The sequence below is a fragment of the Stegastes partitus genome, unplaced genomic scaffold (assembly GCF_000690725.1).
Source record: "Stegastes partitus isolate 25-593 unplaced genomic scaffold, Stegastes_partitus-1.0.2 Scaffold1884, whole genome shotgun sequence".
Taxonomy (NCBI): Eukaryota; Metazoa; Chordata; class Actinopteri; family Pomacentridae; genus Stegastes; species Stegastes partitus.
In genome coordinates this window covers 72,565-92,407 of record NW_007579615.1, presented here as the reverse complement: position 1 = coordinate 92,407, position 19,843 = coordinate 72,565, and the positions used below count along the sequence as shown (strand labels likewise).

Genomic DNA, 19,843 nt, shown 5'->3' with positions numbered 1-19,843 from the left:
CCCCAAATCACTTTGTACAACTTAACATATGTCACTTGTACTTCCCAGTCTATTAATGTGACTGGTGCATTTCAGACTTGTGCCGTGTTTTCAGTGATACGGTGATGCTACTGGGTTTGACCTAGACAAAATGCCATCAACACTTGAACAGAAAAGTGACCAGGGTGCTCCTTCAGACATGAAGCCAACGTGTTCAATATTTATGTTCATGAAAGGAGTGCAGGAGGAATGCAGCCTGTCTTCAGTGACAGTGGGCTCGAGGTGGCAGAAACTCTGGACAGGTCGCCAGTGTAGTGCAGAACCTGAGTTAATGTGGACACCGGGCTAAGAACTGTTTAACCGTTTAAACCCGCAAGTTACAAAGTTTTCAAATAAGACATTAAGTTACATTCTGTCCTCAGCGAAGCAGCAAACAACAAGGGAGGAAGTTTTTAAAACACTCATCTCCGATTACCAACCAGTCTCAGTGTTATTGTCCCAAACATTTAGGTCCTTCTTGGGATACAAACTTTCAGCCTTTTCCCTTTAATAGTTACTGAGATGTTATAAGATTAACTTTCAAAAATTGGATATGGTAAAAATACACCAAACCTGCTTGACCTTCCGGTTTCTGGTCTTCCTCAGGATACTTGTTTATGTGGGTTGTTGAAACTCTGAATGTTCCGACTTTATTGAGACAAAGTTTTCACACAATGCGGAAAGGTTCTAAGAGTGATCCAACCAGATGGATGACTTGTGGATTTCATAGATGAACAGGAGCCATTTTTTATGAAGGATTAATTACCCTGGCTCTGTCCTATGCGGATGTTTCCTATTTGTAACCCTAAGAAAATGGCAAACGAAATTGAAAACGACTTTCAAAATTTATTGGACAGGGAAGAACTTAAATGAGGTATTTAGTCTTCACAATTACTGTAAGATGGAGAGTTGTCGAATAAAAATGGGCTTTAATATGTTCAAAACAAGTGAGTAATGTATGAAAATGTAAGTAAGTGTTAGGTAAAATAGTGAAACAAAGGTCTACAGAGTTACGACATTAAACATTTTATTTGACATGTAGATTTTGTAAAATTGTTTAAAGTACTATGAGTTGGAAAACCATGATTTTTCTTTTAGCCCAGTAACAATAGTATATAACTCTTTCACTTGGGACAAATATTGGAGTGGTTTCACCAATAATAAATGCTCAAGGAATGTTCAGATATTGGCCATAAATTTAAAAAAATTGTCATTTTAGTATTTCTTTTGTCATGAAGTATGCCTCTGACTTGCACCATACTCTACATTTTAAAGCTCCTATTGGGGACAATCAGAGGAAAAAAATTCAGCCTCTTAAGGTAAAAAAAATCTTATGGTTGGTTGATAATAGAAGTAAACAGAAACATGAAGTAATAATAAGTGATTTGTATTATCCTCTCAAAGCAGGGTGGTACCATTCTAGACCAGCTGGACATATCAATCAGCCTGCAAAGTTTCAGGATTCTAGCTACAGGATTTCTGAAGTGATGGCACTTCCAGCATTGTTCCACAGATTGGTACGAGAAAAAAAACATGCAAAAATCCACATGACCTTGCCCCTTTTTCAAAAATGATAACTCCCAATCTAACGTTTCCCATGACCCCAGTGTTTACACGTGGTCAACTCAGTCAATATTCACCACTTAACACGAAAATAGTCTGTCAAACTAAACATAGTCAGGGGTGGGACATCGGTGAATTGAGGTGGAATAACTGAGAAAGTAAACAAGAAAACATTTAACAACACATAAATATGTTCTCGACAGGCGTCTGCGCTGTGAGAATTTTGTAGTTCTGTATTTATAACATTTAAAAATTAAAATGAATGAGAGCAGGCTTTCTCAAAGATAGCTTACCGTCTACATTTTCTCACACTAAAAATATCGTACCAGTTTTAGTATGATGTGGGTCAGTGCACTTCAGCTGTTGCCCGTATGATCACCATTAGTAAGGGGAACTGCACAGTTCAAAAGGTAGCCTCATTTGACATTATTACAGAAGATGCTGTAACATATACTTGTAGAATCGGCCTTTTTCCTGTTTGTTTATGTGCAGTAAGAGTCATTTTGAGACCTTTTTGTGGTACAATGAGTGCATTGTAGGGCTATACTCTGTTCCACGCTTGTGAAACACAGGCGTAGCACATTTTTGCCTTTAATAAGGAACGAGCTGACAGGAAAGGTGGGTGAGGAGAGAGGGGAAATGACATGCAGTAAATCATGCTACAGGTCTGCGATAAGTACTTCTTGCCTCGATTCACGAGTTGCCTGCTTAACCGAGTGAACCATTTTGACAACCTTTGAGAAAGCATTTAGAAATGTTTAAGTAGACACTCTAAAAATTGTTAACTGCTCTTTTATTCCTATATTTCACTTTTATGCTTCTCTGTGTACGGATGCCAGGTCAACAAAAAAACTTTAGTTAATAACATGACCTTCGCAAAAACTCAAAATACAAAGAAAAATGAAGAACATAGTTAAGTTTGCTTTATGTTCCCATGTGTATAAATTAACGTTCTTCAGTAGCGCTCTGCAAGGACATTATTTTGAACCAACCACTACTATATCACTGATTCTTGAGATATGGGATAAAATATGTTTTAATTTTGAATATTAAGTACAACTTTAAATTGAAATGATTTGACATTTATGCACCTTAGTTTCATTTACGTCAACTCCTTCAGACATGCTAACAAGCACTTAGGAAAAGGAAAATATATGTCCTACAAGAATTCAAACGTCTCAAACATCTAATATTGGTATTCAGTAACAAAGCACACTAATACAATGCATTACACGCATTTTTGTTCTGATTCTTCTCAATTCTAAAATATCCCATTTCTCGATTTCCTAATTTTGTCCCCACTTCTTTTTTTTGTACTAAGCATATGAAACAAATCTTTACAGACAAATAACATATAATTTCATTAAATTTAGCTGGCACTTAAAAGCATAAGCACATGAACACAGCCACGGTGAAACAAACCCACTGGAGAATGCTTACTTTCATTCATTAATCCATGCTGGTATCATTTAGTTAATGTGCAGCAAACATAACATACCTGGTTAGTGAGAATGAACTATGACTGTACATACTTCTGTCTGTATGTGATGAACTTTTGCTGAATGTTTGGACAGATTGCAAACGACATGTTACTCTTGTGGCAACAAACATTTTCTGCATCACCTGTAGTGATCATACTTTAGAACGTTTACTCCTCTCCTCCGTTGTCACCTGTATGAGCAGCAGGTAGGAGACAGAGAGCTGCTCCATCCCTCACACACAAGGTGTTTTATCTCCAAAACTCTCTTTAGAATTTGGAAATTGAGAATGAGTATGCAGCAGAAGGTTCTTTTTACTGTCTTCTTTAAGAACCAATAGCAGGACCATTAATGTCGGACTTACTGATTTTCCGATATATAAAAATGCTTTGCCTTAGGGCTTGATACCCATCTCTAGTAACTGCAAACACAATGGTCTGCCAGGCACAGTGTGCAGATTGGAGTGGTTTCATCTATTTGTAACAAAGCTAACCACGATGTCAGTGTGTTCCTGTTTCCCAAAGTCTGAGAAGGTTCTGCTGCTTTTTATTGCCAGAATTTGGAAATAAGCAAACATGACCCATAGTTTATTTTTGTAATTGTTTAGATGACAGCAAGCTACACTTCCTGTACTCCAACTCGTTAGCATTACTCCACTTAATACATGTATAATAGAAATCTGAGCCCATCAGTGGCAAAAACAAGTGCTTTTCGGGGACTTCTTTGAGTATATGTACACATGTTGCAGGGCTGTGCTTACTGGGTTGTAGCTTATTGGATTGATTCCCAACATCTTTGTGCCAGTTCATCATTTCAACCAAAAAAACATGCTTATATGGGGTTTAAAGGTTTAAAAATACCAAATTTGTCCTTCAAGGAAAGCCAGTTTGTTTCTGGCAGCAGAGGAAAATGGTAACACATTGTTGAGCTTTAGTGAACTTACATGTAAATTCAAGCTATTGACTAACAGCAAACCTGCTTTGCCTCTGTGTAGCACTAGTTTTATTATTTTTTAGCAACTGGAAGGTGACAGAAGCCAGAACACATTTTATAAGCACACAACAAAGCTACATGGTGATGGAGGCCCATACAAACAAAGCACGAATAAAATCTAAAGTCAACATGTCTACAGAGATATGGTGCAGGTCACTGGTCTGGCTCTGCCAGATCTTTATCCTGCTGACAGGTGCATGTGTTTCAAGGTGACAAGTGCAAAAGTACAGTACCAGTCAAAAGTTTGGACACACCTTCTCATTTAATGGTTTTTATTTTAAAGTGGTAATCCCCCTGCATTACTGTCATCTGATGCCTGTTGTTCTTTGCCTCAGATCCAGAACATCCAGCTGGAGAGAGAGATGGCATTGGCGTCAAATCGCAGCCTGGCTGAACAAAACCTGGACATGAAACCTCGTTTGGAGACACAGAAGGAGGTGCTGGTCGAGAGATATTCTCAGCTAGAAGCTGTCAGAGAAACCTACAGACAACATTGCTCCCTGAGAGGTAGGGTGAGAGATGGGCAAATGGAGGATGAATGGAGATGGACTGTTGACCAGTAAAGTGTGATTATGTTTGTTCAGCAGCCTGGGCCAAACTTTGTATATGTCACAAGCTTTTTTCCTGCAGTCCACCAGAAACTGTGAAGGCTTCTTCATACAGATTTATCAATGTTAAGACCATCGATGTTATTACTCAGCATAACATAAAACTGTGCTCATCGGCACTGAAAAAAATAAACAGCTTGGGTGTAAACAAATGAGCTGACTGACACCAGCTGTGAAAACCTGAAGCCTTTGAGACTTAAACAGTGAGTTCATTTATTTTCTAAAATGCCAAGTTAAGGTGAAAATGGACAATAGCATTGCTGTATCTATATTTTTGACCCAGCAGTTTTTTTCCACATTTCCAGAAGACCTACAATAAATCTATGAAAATGCTTGATAGCCATTTTCTTCATGCCAGTCCGAGGAGCAATGTTTGAAGTGCCATAACTGAAAAAATAATGTAGCCAGAGCCCAGAAAATTTGCAGGTTTATTGATATGTACATATAGGTTTTAATGGCACAACCCTGCTCTGATAGAATAATACAAACCAGTTATATGATGGTGAAAATTTGGTCCAAAAATGTCGAGCATGGTACCTGTGACTGGCACCATACTCATCATTTTTAAAGCTCCTATTGGGGCCAATCACAGGGGAAGAAATCTGCCGCTAATGAAAAAGGTTTTATGGTTGGTGAATAATCGAAGTAGACAAAAGCATTTTTGACCAAATCAGTCAAATTGAAGATGGTCAGGTGTGGGGTATTCGGTAAATTGAGGTGCATGTGTTTCAAGGATTCTTATCATGGAAAATAAAAGCATTATAGGAGTCACTGGAAACTCAAGACTGCCATGATATCTGTGGTTTCCACATAAAATTCCACATAAAATTTTGTTCAAAACTGTAGGTGCTGATGACCAAACATCTCCTTGTACAGTCTCTACATTCCAACAATTTGTTTTAAGCAGCACCTGTTGAAGTGGCACATGCACAGTCGCTGAACTTTATACACAGACAGTCCTCGCAATTTTGGTGGACGTGGACAGTCTGCAGAGACTGTTGGGGATTTGGATGGATGATGAAATTTACGTCACGTATAACCTGCAGACGTGTGCACGGAAAGCATGAATTGTCCTAAACAGGATGCTATTAGGTGCACATGGAGTAGCCACAGATGCTGAAGTGGCCTGCTGTTATTAATGGCATGTGAACCATCATCTCACTGACAAACTGATGCTTGTTATTGTTTCAGAGTTTAAAACAAATCTCAGTTTCAGTGCATGAAATAAAGACTTAGAGTAGTTTATCTACTTCTTTGTCTCCTTACACTCACTCACCATTTTAATAATGTTACAGCCCAGTTGTCATCAGTCTGAACAAGTCAGTGTGTGTACATTTTTATCTATTTGTCCTTTATCTTTATTATCTCTCTCTCTCTCTCTCTTTCTCTCTCCCCTTTGTGTCTCTCAATGCCCCTCTTGCTCTTCTCCTCCACCTCCTCAGATGGGATGGTGGGTCAAGTGTCTCCAGAGGCGTTGTTCTCAAGACTACAGACAGAGGGCGGCAAAACAGAGGCAGAGTCAGAGGTGAGTGTTTACCTTTCAAACATAGTCCAACTGGACACACATGCCACTTTATTAGACACACCTGTCAAGGCTGACGTAAAGCAATTCAACATGTTTGCCATAAATTCTACTTTAAGGAGCTTCTACATTTTTAGCTTTTGCTGATGTTGTCAAAAAAGGGGTTAATTGCAATTTATGTTAATAATCGACTTGTTGGTGGTGCACCAGACTGCATTACATTTGTGTTACTAGTATTTTTCCCACCTGATATATGTTAATGGAGTGAAAATTACTGTGGCCCATGAGTGGCGATAGATAAATACACATTCTTAGTGGAGGATTTGCTAATGTATTGGTATGAATTAGGGGCTGCACAGGGGCTCAGTGGTTAGCATCGTCGCCTCACAGCTAGAAGATCCTTGGTTTGCATTCCAGTTAGGACGCCTGGGATCTTTCTGCGTGGAGTTTGCATGTTCTCCCCATGCAGAGTGGGTTCTCTGTGGGTTCTCCAGCTTCCTCCCACAGTCCAAAACCATGCTGAGGTTAACTGGTGATTCTAAATTGTCTGCTTTCACGATCTAGCTCTAAAAAAACAGATCAGCAAAGTGCTTTAGACTTGGCACAGCTTCGTCACATTGGAAATCAAGAGCTAAAGTGGCAGGTCAGACAGTGTGACGTCAACATCTAGGGGCGGTGTCCCAGCAGAAAACCCTCGTTTTTCTTTGGCTCAGAACTGCAAGATGAAGCTTAATAAACAAATACATGAAACGGACATTACTCCAGAGAACACTGTTCTACTCTATGCTGAGGAGGATTGAGTCTGTCATCAGAAATCAAGGTGGACATGGACAAGTACTGCAAAAAATAGAAAATTTGAATTTCAGTAATGAAGACTGTACTGACTTGCATTGCTTTTAGTTCTTACTGTGGGGTCTGTATTTTTTTCACATAGCAATTCTAAACTGTTTACCTTTGAACGCTGCAAGTGTTTGCTGTGAGGTAACTGAAGAAATCAGTTTAGGGGGAGTTTGGCATATGCTCAGCAATAATCCTCACTGCTAATGTTGATGGTGTCTCTGTCTGCAGGCTCTAGCTGATGAGTTTCTGGAGGGGTGTCTGCCGTTAGACTCCTTCCTCGACCGTTTTCTCTCCCTGCGCTCTCTCGCTCACAAAAGACGTGTGCGAATAGAGAAACTCCAGGAGATTCTACGACAGAGAAGTGAGGGCAATCCCACTGCCATGACGTCATCAGCAGGCATCAGCCAGGACCCTGCCACCACGCCCTCGCCATGGAATCAACACACGACAACGGCATCGACAACAAATCAGCAGCAGCCGAACTCCAAACCTCAGTCCACCAACTACCAAAACGCCTCTCAGTCAGCCTCCTCGTCTGCAGGGGGCGCCTCTGGGCTCCCCTACAGCCCATACCCTGTCTCCCCACCGAACCCTGCCCCTGCGGTGGCAGCAGCAGGCTCAGTCCCAGCTAACCCCCCATCACAGTTCACTCCTTACCCAGGTTCAGGCTCCTCCTTCACCCCAACAGGGAGCTACTCTGGCCCAAGGCCTGCTTTTGGGCCTCCAGCTTCAGCTGCCTGTCCTTACCCAACTCAGCCCTCGTTTCCTGCCCCACACGTCGGCTCAGCATTTGGCCAGTACACCCCCAACCACCCCCAGAGCGGCCCTGCTCCTTACCCAGCCTCCTACAGCTACGGGGGTTACAGCTACCCAGCGGGGCCCAACTATTCCAATTCTCAGTCGCCAACGGGGAGACCCATCTACAGACCAGGATACGGAGTTCCACAGCAGTACTCCTGAAAGCACTAATGCTCCTCTCTCTCTCAGTTCTTCTGAATTCTTCCCCTCTTTGCTGTTTCACCCTTTTCGCTTCCCTCCCTCAACTCCACTCTCCCTGTCCTGACTCCATACCCCGCTCCCCTACCGTGACTCTTCCTTTCTCCTATGCTCCCCCACTCAAGAGGTCTCTTGCTTTACTTATCTTTGTTGCACTATTTCTCTCTTTCTCTAGCAGTCTGTCTCTCTGTCTTTCTCTCTTTCCTTTTTCCTTCCACTGTCACCCCTTCAACCCACTAACTCGCCCTCACTAGTCTCAGGTTGTTGCGTTGTGTTTAAGTGTACAACACTTTATCTGGCCCTTCATGTACTCACTCTTACCTCTGTCCATTTTTCCCCTCCTTCTTCCTCTTCCATTTCCAGTGTGTGTATTGCTATTTGGCAATCAGAAAGTCCTTATAAACACACAAGTGCACTCCCCTTTATGACAAACACATGACAAAAATCGGTCTTTGTAACACTACATCAGTTTTAAATAGCTGTCTGACTGAGTCTGTCTGGTGCACATTGTTTTTCATCAACACTGTCTGCACTGAGAAAATGGCCCCTTTTGGAAGGTTTTTTTTTTTTTGACTCATGGATTTAAATAATTGTATTTAAAATGGAAAAGCGAATGGCTGGCACAAAGTACAACTCTCATGTTAAGTTAATATAATGTGCACGATTTTGTGGGATCCATAGTCCCAGCTGTAGCTGCCTGGTTTATCAGCTCTTCCAGTGGCAGGTCTTTATGCACAATAACCTGTGGGCAACGGGCTGAAATGCCACCAGTAAATCCAGAATCTCAGAGTCACACTTTGTTTTCTTTAACCTAAGAACCTTCTGTTTGCTTTGCTTTGTTCCTTTCCTCTGATTTAACGTTGACAGGAAGTTGGCTGCAGCTTTGTGTCAGCATCACTGTTACCCTTTCCATCACTGTCAAGGCCCAGTATCACCAGAAGCTGGTGCAGTGGAGTATGCCGTTCCCATTGCATTTTGATCCTCCTAATTTTATGTTTATAGTTTTCACATTAAAAAAAACGGAGTGGAAATGCCAAAAAATTAGAAAAATCTTGAAATATCATAAAAGACATGTTTAGACTTTGCTGAGGAAACTTTCATAAAAGCAATATATGACACAGTGCAATAGAAACAGATGTAAACACTCCTAACATTCAGTAAAATGGACAGCAGTGGATGGAAACAGGAATTTACTTGGATTTTTTTTTGCAAATTTTTCTCAAAATTCAGATTTTTTTTTTGCAAATTTTCTCAAAATTCAGATATAAATTTCAAACCTCATTTGGACGGACGTCTAGCTTTTTACTGGGCTTGTTGGGGAAGTACTGGAGCTGAAGAGCTACCTGATAACACACTAGCCAGGAAATCACAGTTCTGAGCTAAGTTTCTTTTCTAATTTCTCTGATTTACGCCACCTGTTAATTTGTTCTCAGGATTGTTCATCATTTAATAAAGAGTTACTGATGAGGGAAACGCATTAAAGGGTTGTTAACTAACAGGACTGTGTCATAGCTGCACACTGTTCCTCTGTTGTAGAGTAGGTGACACATGAGGCAGGACAAGTGGATGATAGCATACAGCTAACAAAGCTGTAGGCCCTTGCTTGATTTAAGACTCTGTTCACGTTAAAGTCAGCACTGGGTTCAGGGTGGATCAGAGTTCTCCAAAGTTGAACTTGCTGTCGGTAGTGCTGTGACACTTGGCCTTGACACTGTTTGTTGTTAAACAGCTCATATTAATAATAGCACAGTGCCAGTCACAGGGTTGGAAATGATCTAAAGGCTACTATAAACAACACTTTCTAGGTTCCCCTGTGTTTCCCACGGTGCCTGTCTGCCTAAGTTCAAGTCACAAAAATAAGCCACTGTTTTGCTTCTAAATAAATGTTAAGTGAAAGTTTCAAACAGCAGCATTAAATATTTTCTTTGGCCACTTGGGGGACAGCCAAACAAAATGTGGAGGCGTGTGATGACACATAAAAACGATAAAGTAATTGTGTCTGTAAAGTTGTGTTTTCCGTATCTAGCAGACACAGATGATTCATGTTGAGTGTTTTTTTTATTTATCCATCTTCCCATTTTAGGTCCAGTACTCACTGTCTTTGCTCTGGTTTTGCATCCATTAGCTCCTGTGGGCAGGATGTAGCAGAACTTTTTCACTGATAACAAATGCTGTTTTCTTAAAACACTGTCATGCTGAGAGGAACAGCAGAGTTTGGCAGTGATTTTTTTGTGGGTTCAACAGAGCAAGCAACACCTTTTACATTACTAATAGTTACCTGATGCTCTAAACATAGAGACTGGTGCAGCTTTAAGAAATGGACGGGTCATGAACAAACCTTTCTGTCTTGTGTGTAGTTAACTGAAGTTGTGATACCTACCACAAGGTGTGTCTCTGTTACTTCACCAAGATACATTTTTTGCAGAATTTGTTGCTGTCAAAAGCAGGTTGTTTGCTAGAACATACATTATGCAACTTAATGTATGTTAGACACATTGGATTAGTTAAACAAATGTCACCAGATCAGGACTAAAGCGCTTCACCTTCAGATTCTTGGGCTGTCGGCTGTTTTGGGAACCAAACGAGATTGAGCCATTCCCAGTGCTTAGAGCAGAATAAAGTAGTTTTAAGTTGGTTAGAGGTGTTAGAAATGAAACGTAGAGGGTCTAATGAGGATTTAGGGGACGTTAGGAGCAATCTATTTCTATGGTAACACCCTAACTTTAGACACCAACGCCTCCTCAAAAACCTTTGTTGTTGACACACTAAGCTGAATCAACAAACTTTTTAGTTCACAATTTGTCTGCATTCTTCACACCAACGACGTCATCCCCCCTCCCCAGAGACTCATCCCTTCATCCTCCTTCCCTCCCTCCTCTCCACACCTCTCCTTCTCTCCATATCTGCTCGTTGAACATGAACTGATGCTTGACAGTGACGATCCCAGAGGAAAATAGTTTGATTTCCCTCACGTTCACACTATGAGTGAGAATAAATGTGGCATGTGTAGTTTATTGAAGTGAAAAATATAAAGGTTGGCGATCAGTTTTGTGTCGATTGAATCAATTCAAATAAAACTGCAGTTGCAGTGATGTGGGATCAATAAACTATCCTCTCTCTAAATTTGTATCACACTGTGGAGTAACTACCGAGCTAAAATATGACATTGAATACTTTTACGTCTCCTCTTAGACACGTCTGAGCAGTTTTTTTTTGGTATTTTCACCAGATAAAAAATTACTTAAAATTTAAACATCCTCTTCCTCTTTCTGTGATATTGTGACGGACAAGTTGTTTCAGAACTTCACAACATTTCATTCATTATCTTGAAATGATTGAATTGAATCCGAATTGGTCCCAGCCTCTGAAATACTGTACTGCTATTTACACTCCAGTGTTTTCTTGTCTCCATATAAACCAAACAGGGGAATCACTGAAAGGAGCTTAAGGTCGTAAAATTACACACTGACGAGATTTTTTTAAAAAGCTACACAGTAGTTGTTTTGTGACAGGGCAGTAAAAGGCGTAAGCAAACACAGCAGTTGTTTTTTTGTCACACAGCGCTGCATGTCAGGGACTTGAATGCCGAATCATGAGCTTTTTTTTTCCCAGAATTAATTTTACCCAGAGCTGCGGTTTTGTCATGAGTGATGTGCAGTACAGGCCGGTAGCCAATCAGTGATCTCAAGACAGCCTGTGCTCTCTTACACCAGGTTCAGACTACATGATATCGGCGTCACCTGGAAGATAAAGGACGTCAACAGCATGAGGGTTGGTGGTTTTACTCCATGGTGGGCGTCATAGTCAAGTGGCTGCCAAAGTTTAAGACTGAAGCCAGCATGGCAGTACCATAGCTGCATATTGCAAGAAACAAATATCTCAACTTCAAAGAGTTTCTCTCTTGAAATATTAGGTTATTTTTTTGTTTCTGTTTTTATTAATGGCCCATGATTGTCTCGATGGCTGAATGCGGTCCCTCTGCTAAGCATGCTGGTGGTCATTTTGGAAATGATTGCTGCTTTAAAAAGATTCCAAGGCTGATAGAGTGTTTTTGACGTTTTCCACGTGGCTATTGATTGACAACTGGGATTGAAAGATGGCTTTTGCAGCTTCTTTTTAAAGAAGAAACCATTTTTTGTGATTAAATAGGTTCCCTATCAAGATGCTGTCATGCATTATTATACTGAGTTTAGTTTGTGCTTGATGATGATTGTTAGCACATGGCAGCTGGTTAGCGTTTAGGTCAGTTGGTTTACCAGGGCATGTAAGTGAGCAAGTGGAGTTGGACGGTCCTGGCTCCTAACAGAATAGTTGGCGCTACTTGTGTGCTGCAGCATTGGGCTTCAAACCAGTTCATCTATGTACACCGACTCTGATCATAGCGGACGAGAGCAAGTGCTTCAGCTTGGCTTACTACATCCTGACAAAAAGATCGTTATTATTATTATTTTAACCTTTCCTATCTTCAAATGATCACTTCACACTTCCACACTGTGTTCTGTGATGTCGACCAGTTGAACCACAGAGAGCATGGCGACAGTCACGGCAGACTAAAGTACAGACAATCTATACTGTCCTCTGGTCATAAACCACCGACAGGCCCACAGTCACTTCTTCTTTTGTTTAGGCTTCCAACACGACATCCAGTAATCCAGTGTCCTGCACATCGCTTTAGCCTCTGTTGTTTTCATTTTGTTTCAGTTCAGTGTTATGTATATAGCACCAGTCTGACAAGTTGAGAAACCCAACAAATTTTCCTGACTCCTCCCTTCTGGTGACGGATCAGTGCATAGGTTGTCGTGCCTCTCTACTAAGTCACTGCAAGAACTGATGACTCTGTTATCGCCTAATCTGACATAAATATCATGTAGTCTGAGCCCGGCTGTAATGTAGCCTCCGCAAAAAGACGAGTAGTTCTGCTGTCTTTCGTTAACAACATTGACAGGCTTCATCTAACCACGTGAGAAACAAACTTGCAACAGCACACCTGTGTTTTCTGAACCATTACTAAAAGATGGCAGACGATACCGGACTTAAATATGTCCCCAAAATCCTACTGATAATGAATTCAGAGCCAGAGAGAAGGTTTTTCTTTTGTCGATTGATTGATTGATGAGTGATGTGCAGTCACTTCTAGCATCGCAACAGAAATGTTAAATACACATTTTCCAACAAAGAGCCTCTAGACACGTGACTGGAACAGCAAACATGGAGATCTTTAAGTGTTTGTTTACTCTTGTTTGAACCATCAGTGTAGTTCCAGAATAAGGGTTTTATGTTACAGAAAGTGTCATGGATCAGTGATACACTGGTTGCATCAAGAAAAACACTGGAGAGGCTTTCAGTCAGCGGCCTGTAGGCTGTAATTCTCACAGCCTGATCAGCCCCCTGGATGTTTAGACTAAAACAATCAAATCAACAGAAGTGTAGAAAAGAAGACTTGTTGGCTGTTTATGTGTGTTACTAGCTACAGACCCTAACTACAGTTGTTTTAGACATAAGTTAACAGCTTCTAGTAAGGCACCCCTTAAGCATTATCAAGCTGCATCTGGAAATGTCAAATCATTTTGTGTAAGTACGGATAACTACATCTCCATAGTCTGACAAAAAAAAGAAAAGAATCTGATGGCTGTGTTAGATTGGATGTTTGCCATGGTCTGTGTGAAACAATGAGGAAGCTGTTACTGTTTTTCACAATAGTATATTATATTCTTTATATTCTTTGGCACGCTTTGAAGTGCATCACCCCATTGTGTCCTCTTCTGCAACAGTTTAGTAGTACAGCTGGGAACATTTGTGCCACCCGCTGTTTACCTTGACCAACCAACTCCTAGTACTGGCAATATGGCAGTGGAGAAGGAGAGGCGTTAATTCACTTCCTCAGTTGCTGATTTTCTTGAAATTCTGCTCACATTTGTGCTGCGTGTGGATGGAAACCAGCTACAGGTTTCCTGCCCATGTGGGTCTCATTGAAAGCTTATATAGAAACATGACTGACTCATCATTTTAATGCCATTAGATCCTATTTCTAAACAATAATGAAGGGCAGCCTTACTAGACCTTGTTTACCTACAACACCCAACCAAAATGAGATCTGTCAGCAGGTCAAACACAGGTGCTTTGTCCCTACCGGGCGTATGAAGGTGCACGGTCAGCCTGAAGTTAGTGCTCAGCGCCACAGACCTCCACACGGTGGCACCAGCTGACACAGTCTGGATTTGAAGCGTCGGGTAAGACCTGCTGACGTTCTGTTGCTGTGCCGCCTCCGGTACTGATGTCGTACTCTTTAGTTCCGTATCACCTGTGCTGTAGTCGAGTCTTACCTTTTACTGACCGTATTAAAGGGCAGTTTCTTGATGGTTTCAGTTGGCTTTGAGTCAATACTACGAGGCAGCTTCTCTTCAGACGGAGATGCTGAAAATATTCTGTGCATGACAAGCTTTTTATATCCCAACAAATACATGGCTTTGTACTGAGGACTCCAGTGTCCCAGAGAGAGAGAATGGCAGTAATAATAATAATAGTCTTACAGTGTTTTAGAAAAAAAGCAAAAGGGAGATGTCTTAATAGAGACTAGCATTAATATTATTCAGAGGGAAATAACATTAAAGATGGATTTATCTGTTCTTCTGATGGTGAGGAATTGTGTGATGATACTGATGACTGTAGATTGTTAAATCATTTTTTTCTTTCTTTTCTTTTGGGTTGTGAATAATTAAACTGATGCTGATTTAAAATTGAAACCACTCCGAGTCTTTATTTCTAAATATTGAAAGTACATTTGTTTATCACATTGTGGAATAAAATGATGTATTTGTAATGCACAATTCATACAGAAATACATGCTTAGCATAAAAAAAAAATAAAAATCAACACATATACAGCAACACAGTAAAATAGGGATAAATACAATTAAAGTGAGTCAAATTAAATTAAAAAGACAAGACCAGATGAAACAAGTGTCTCAAGATTCTGTTTAAAAGATGAGATTTAGAAGCGCTAACAGCTTTGGTATTAAACTCTAAAACTGTCGAGGACCAAACAGACACATAATGTACAGTATGTGTCAGCTATGTCAGCCCGTGGATGATGTATGGATCGAGAGCACGTCACCACTTCCTCCCAATGTATAAAAGTAAGAAAACAGTCTGTTCACTCACCATTTTATAGATAAAAATGACCAGCAAGTGTCACCTGTACATTGGCACAAGGTGGCAGTGCCCATGTCCAAGATATGTTGGCTTCACTTCTGGGGAACTTTCACGTTGCCCATCTTTATAAAGTGTGTGTCACATAGATGAGGTGTCTCAAAGCCATTAACTGATTTCAGATCAGTACAACAGTCCTCTAAGTATAAGGATGTTTGTCTACGATAATGGTCACTCTGTCAAATTAGGCAAAACATCATCATGAGTTACTGCTGTGACTTTGTGGAGACACAACACACTGGTTGCATTATTGTAGTTTGCCATTTTACATCAAAAGACAATGTCATAGTTTAAATCTGGCCAACAACCTTTGTCATCTTTTTACTGTCACAGTCTGTAACACAGACGTAAAAATGGCTAAACAGGTCATCCTAGTGACTAAACGGACATATATTTTGTGTATTTTCTAAGGTTTTGCATTTATGAACAAATAAATTCTAAAGAAGTTGTTGTTATTATTTGTGTTTTGTTATTTATTTTATTTTTTTTAAAAAAAGTGTCTGTGCAGGTGAACGTGTGTAGGCATCTGCATCTGCCCTGTCCTCTCTCTCATTTCCTCGCCTCTCCTCACTCTGCAGCCTTTTCTTTCATTTTCTTTCAAATGTTTCTTGCTTTCAACTTTGATGAGCTGGATGTAGTTTTAGTAGAATGCACAAGGTTCAGTCATTGTGATATATCAGGAAACACAAGACAGATCAATAATCATTCAGCATGCTCTGTAACAGAGAAATGATACTCAGACAGGAATAACAACAACATGCTTTCTTCAGTATAAACCACAATTTCTCACTGTACTTTGTGTCAAAACCTGGCTCGTGGGTTATAACAAATGTGGCAAAGAACACAGATTTAACTCAAAATAAGGATGTTTATTATAACCAAAAGCCAACCATGTAACAAATAAGTATGGCACAGTGTTAGTAGTGTAGGTGTGACTGAGTGAACATGATGGGATGTAAGGTGTTGGGGAGGGAGAGCAGGATGGCTGAACTTTATGTGCCGTCCTGATGCCTTCAGGGACCCACAGGTAAATGGAATTCTGGGCCTCCATGGCAGCAGCTGACATTGGGCCTTATCAGTGGATAATTGCTCATTAAATGGATTACATTTTTTGTAATACACACACACGTATATATATATATATACATTTTTTCATTTTTTTTTTTACTCTTAAGGATCTAAAGATCTGAGGGGTCACAAGAAGGTTATTGGAAGGAAAACAAGAGGAAACAAAAGCTGCTAACATTGGGCCCCAACTAGACACTATTGTTACGTTTTTTGGAATCCACTTATTTAATCCTTAACATTGAACCATATCTAATGAGCTCATCATATGTTTTATGTCAAATCTTAGTGTTAAAATCTCAAACTGAAAAATAACTTGTTTTTAAAAGTCAAATATATGTGGCGTACTTACTGTAACTGGCACTTACGGACAGCATTTGGTTACTGACAAACCTTCCACCACTGACTGCATCCATTACATTTCACATATTGGACCAAACCGGTGAGCTGATCCTCACCTTGGATTGCGCAATCCCTCACTACCTGCGCTGGCTGCCTGCAGTGACCACGTGCTGCTGTCTGGATGTCACCTATAACATGATTCAAACACATTTAATATTCGTGTGCTGAGCGATCATAAAGCAGCTGGGAAAAGGTTCCAGGTGAGGCAGGCAGTTCTCTGGCCTCACGGCAGGGGGCGCTCTGATCCCAGACATGCTTCTTGTGACTCCGTGGCTGCAGAGTAAGTGACAGCCAGGTGCGGCGCATGGACTTCATTTAAAGGTGAAGGTAAGACCGCAATCACTATTTAAAAAAAAATGAAATGTGCGTTTTGTGGGCTACAGCTTGTATGTGTAAAGATATGAAACACAACCCGTGAACTGCTGCCAATCAAATGGCAGATGAGCTCCTCTGTAGAGTGCATATATTTGTAAATGTGATTGTGATGAAGTCAGTGCTTCACAAGCCATGAACCTCACCACATGTCACTGCCACAGCTGTAGTTACCTCCAGACCCTGTGGTCAGATTCAGGTGTTCTTGGAGACTCTTTTTGTATCACTTGGCCGTCATTTAAAATACATGCCAGTGGTATGATTCATTTCAAATCATTTACAGATCTTAAAAATGCCTGGCAAGATTCAGAGGCAATATTTTTTTCCTGAATACATGACATTAGCTCAGTAGAGTTCCTCTTTGTCACAGTAAGGATAACAGACTTTAGATCAGCTCTTCTTGTTCTGCACAGATGAGTGACTGGTTGCTGACTCAGTAACCCTGTTTGGATGTCACATGCTACACCAGGGATTGATTTTGACTCTGGCTGGAGCTTCTGGATGGTCTCTCAGCCCATGATACTATCATGACATTAAGTTTTCTGCCACATGAGGGCACCAGTTGACAGCCTTCCAACATACTGCATAGTGTCATGTTATGTGTATATGGTCGTGGGTGATGCTACGATTCTCTGAAATGATTGATACTGGAATACATTTTACCATTAAATGATAATCTGTTCCACATACTTGCCCTGAACCCCTGCTGACAGAAAGCAGAGCTCTACAGCAAACTTCCTGTCAGCCGTTGCTCCGCAGACACCATCGTTTTTAGCCCGCTCTCCTTTACACCTCTGACTGCCTTCATTTGGATGTACATTCTGAGTAACATCGTCTATGTTGTCCCTTTCTCTTATGTTACATCGGGTTCAGATTGAAAGCGTTAAACAAAATACTTTAAGCTCAGGGAATCCCAGGTCTGCACTGGAACAGGATTTGACATTATCAAGGTAACTAAATAGTTTGGTCTTTATTACTTTATTGTCATTGCACAGAATACAACAAAATGGAGTTTTTGCATATCAGAAAGCTGGGTCAGCCACGGTACTGCCCCCCTGGAACTGACAGAACCTGGCTCAGGGCTCCACAGCGGCAGCTTGGTGATACTGGGGCTTAGAAACCGCCGATTTTCTGATCAGTAGGCCAAGACAACACGACCACTGTACTGGTAAACAGTTAGTTTCTTTGTGAGTACCATTTAGTGACTGATTATAATAATATATAACTGATTATAATAATAACTAATTATAATACTGACTGAATGATTATTATTATTATTGTTGTATAAAATATATGTTATATTGATTGGAAAAAAAAAAGTGAGCTTTTACAAGATTGAATTTCCCTTCTGGGATAAATAAAGTATTTTTCTTTCATTTCATTTCATTTAAAGACCACATTTGTAATTTTCCAAAACAATCTCATGGTGCACAGTGATAATTGAACTTGAATCGTGACTAAGAAACCTACATGTGAACATCTTATAGACACGAGGATAGTGATATTCAGAAGTGTATTAATTACACACAACCTGCAATTGTTTTCATCTTTTCCTTTAGCTTTAGCTGCTTCAGCTGTGTTACTTTTAGTTTGTATTATAAGTTTAAAATCTTGGTTTTTCTCTAAGTATGTTTCCTCTTTGTTTGTAAAATATGTCACTGTGGTGCCAGTAGACCTGTCCATGTGTATGACTGGTCATCTGTTGCCAGCTCTGGACTGACTTCCTGAGCTGATAACCAGCTTTGTAAGATGGATTGTTAGTTTAAATGAAGCCAGAAAATGAAAATATACTGTGGGTATGTTGAACTCACTTTGTGGTACAGGCTCCTGGTCTCAGACTGTCACAACCGTATGATGTCACTGAATTTGTAATTTAACAGACAAAAGCAAGAAACGAGTTAAAGGACGCTTTCAAATTTTGTACAAAAATTAAATTTATATTGCTGATGCTGGCGTTAATCTAAACAGCTCATATAAAGGCTGTGTGCTCTTACGTTCTCAGTGATGCGAAATGATTTTCAGAGAAGCTACGGCATGCTTGTCACAAAACTCTTTTTGTATTTAAAATAGTTTATATATTTTTTTTAGAGTGTACCTTTTTTTGTTGACAGCGTTTTATATTTAGCTGATCACACTTCAACAGAGAGATTCAATCTGTTCACAGAAGATGTGCTGAGACAAATTGAGCTTCATAAGTTTTAATGTAATTTATTTTAGGATATTATCTTCATTATCTGGATGAAGCTCAAATATGTCAAAAAAACACGCAATTTACATGATATATGCTTCTGTTTTCACGGCTGTAGACTTAGAGTAGATGGAGGAGATTTAAGCTAAACTGCTCAGGAATGGGCAAAACTGAGTTCTGGTTTCGAACAGAGGCAGGTTCCCCGTCATGAGAAACAAAACGTAGAGCGTAGAGGAGGAGGAGGAGGAGGAGGAGGTGAAAGTCTGCGGGGCTTTTGTCGTCGATTTGGTGCCGTAAAGCTAAACCGAATGCTGACAGAAAATGAGAGTGACAGTGGTTACGGAGTAGAGAGCTGTGTGAAGTTAAAGCTGAGATGAGTCAGACAGGTGGACTCAGATGATTATGTATTTAGACGCTTTATGGCTGCTCACTCACTCTTCCTGCACAAACAAGGTCCCACACACCGAGTCGTACTTTTGGAAACTTGTCATCCTACAGGTGTGAGGCAACACATCATGGTACATTTCTAGGACTTCACATTCTTAGTTCTTGTCACTCTCATTTAAAAGCATTTCAAATGCAAATGAACC

At 40.4% G+C, this 19,843-nt stretch overlaps 1 protein-coding gene and 1 long non-coding RNA gene across 3 annotated transcripts in view; one reads left to right on the top strand and one right to left on the bottom strand.

Moving 5' to 3' along the window:
- The window catches only part of vps37c (VPS37C subunit of ESCRT-I), a 13,968-nt gene extending 2,827 nt beyond the window's left edge, over positions 1-11,141 (top strand). Inside the window, exons 4-7 of one of the 2 annotated variants that reach the window (XR_521034.1) lie at positions 4,388-4,559; positions 6,103-6,185; positions 7,251-9,216; positions 9,249-11,141. Coding sequence is in view for 1 of the 2 variants with exons in the window: in XM_008302808.1 (XP_008301030.1) it covers positions 4,388-4,559; positions 6,103-6,185; positions 7,251-7,982 (987 nt within the window). In the remaining variant the exon portion in view is untranslated. Of the gene's footprint in view, positions 1-4,387; positions 4,560-6,102; positions 6,186-7,250 lie in introns of both variants that reach the window. The other variant, XM_008302808.1, reaches the window with a different exon arrangement.
- Positions 11,142-11,626: 485 nt separating this feature from the next.
- On the bottom strand, positions 11,627-14,755 carry LOC103373016 (uncharacterized). Its single transcript, XR_521035.1, has 2 exons — positions 12,591-14,755; positions 11,627-12,472 (listed from the first exon to the last, which is right to left on the bottom strand). It is a non-coding gene; the product is annotated as an uncharacterized LOC103373016 (long non-coding RNA).
- Between the last annotated feature and the right edge of the window lie 5,088 nt (positions 14,756-19,843).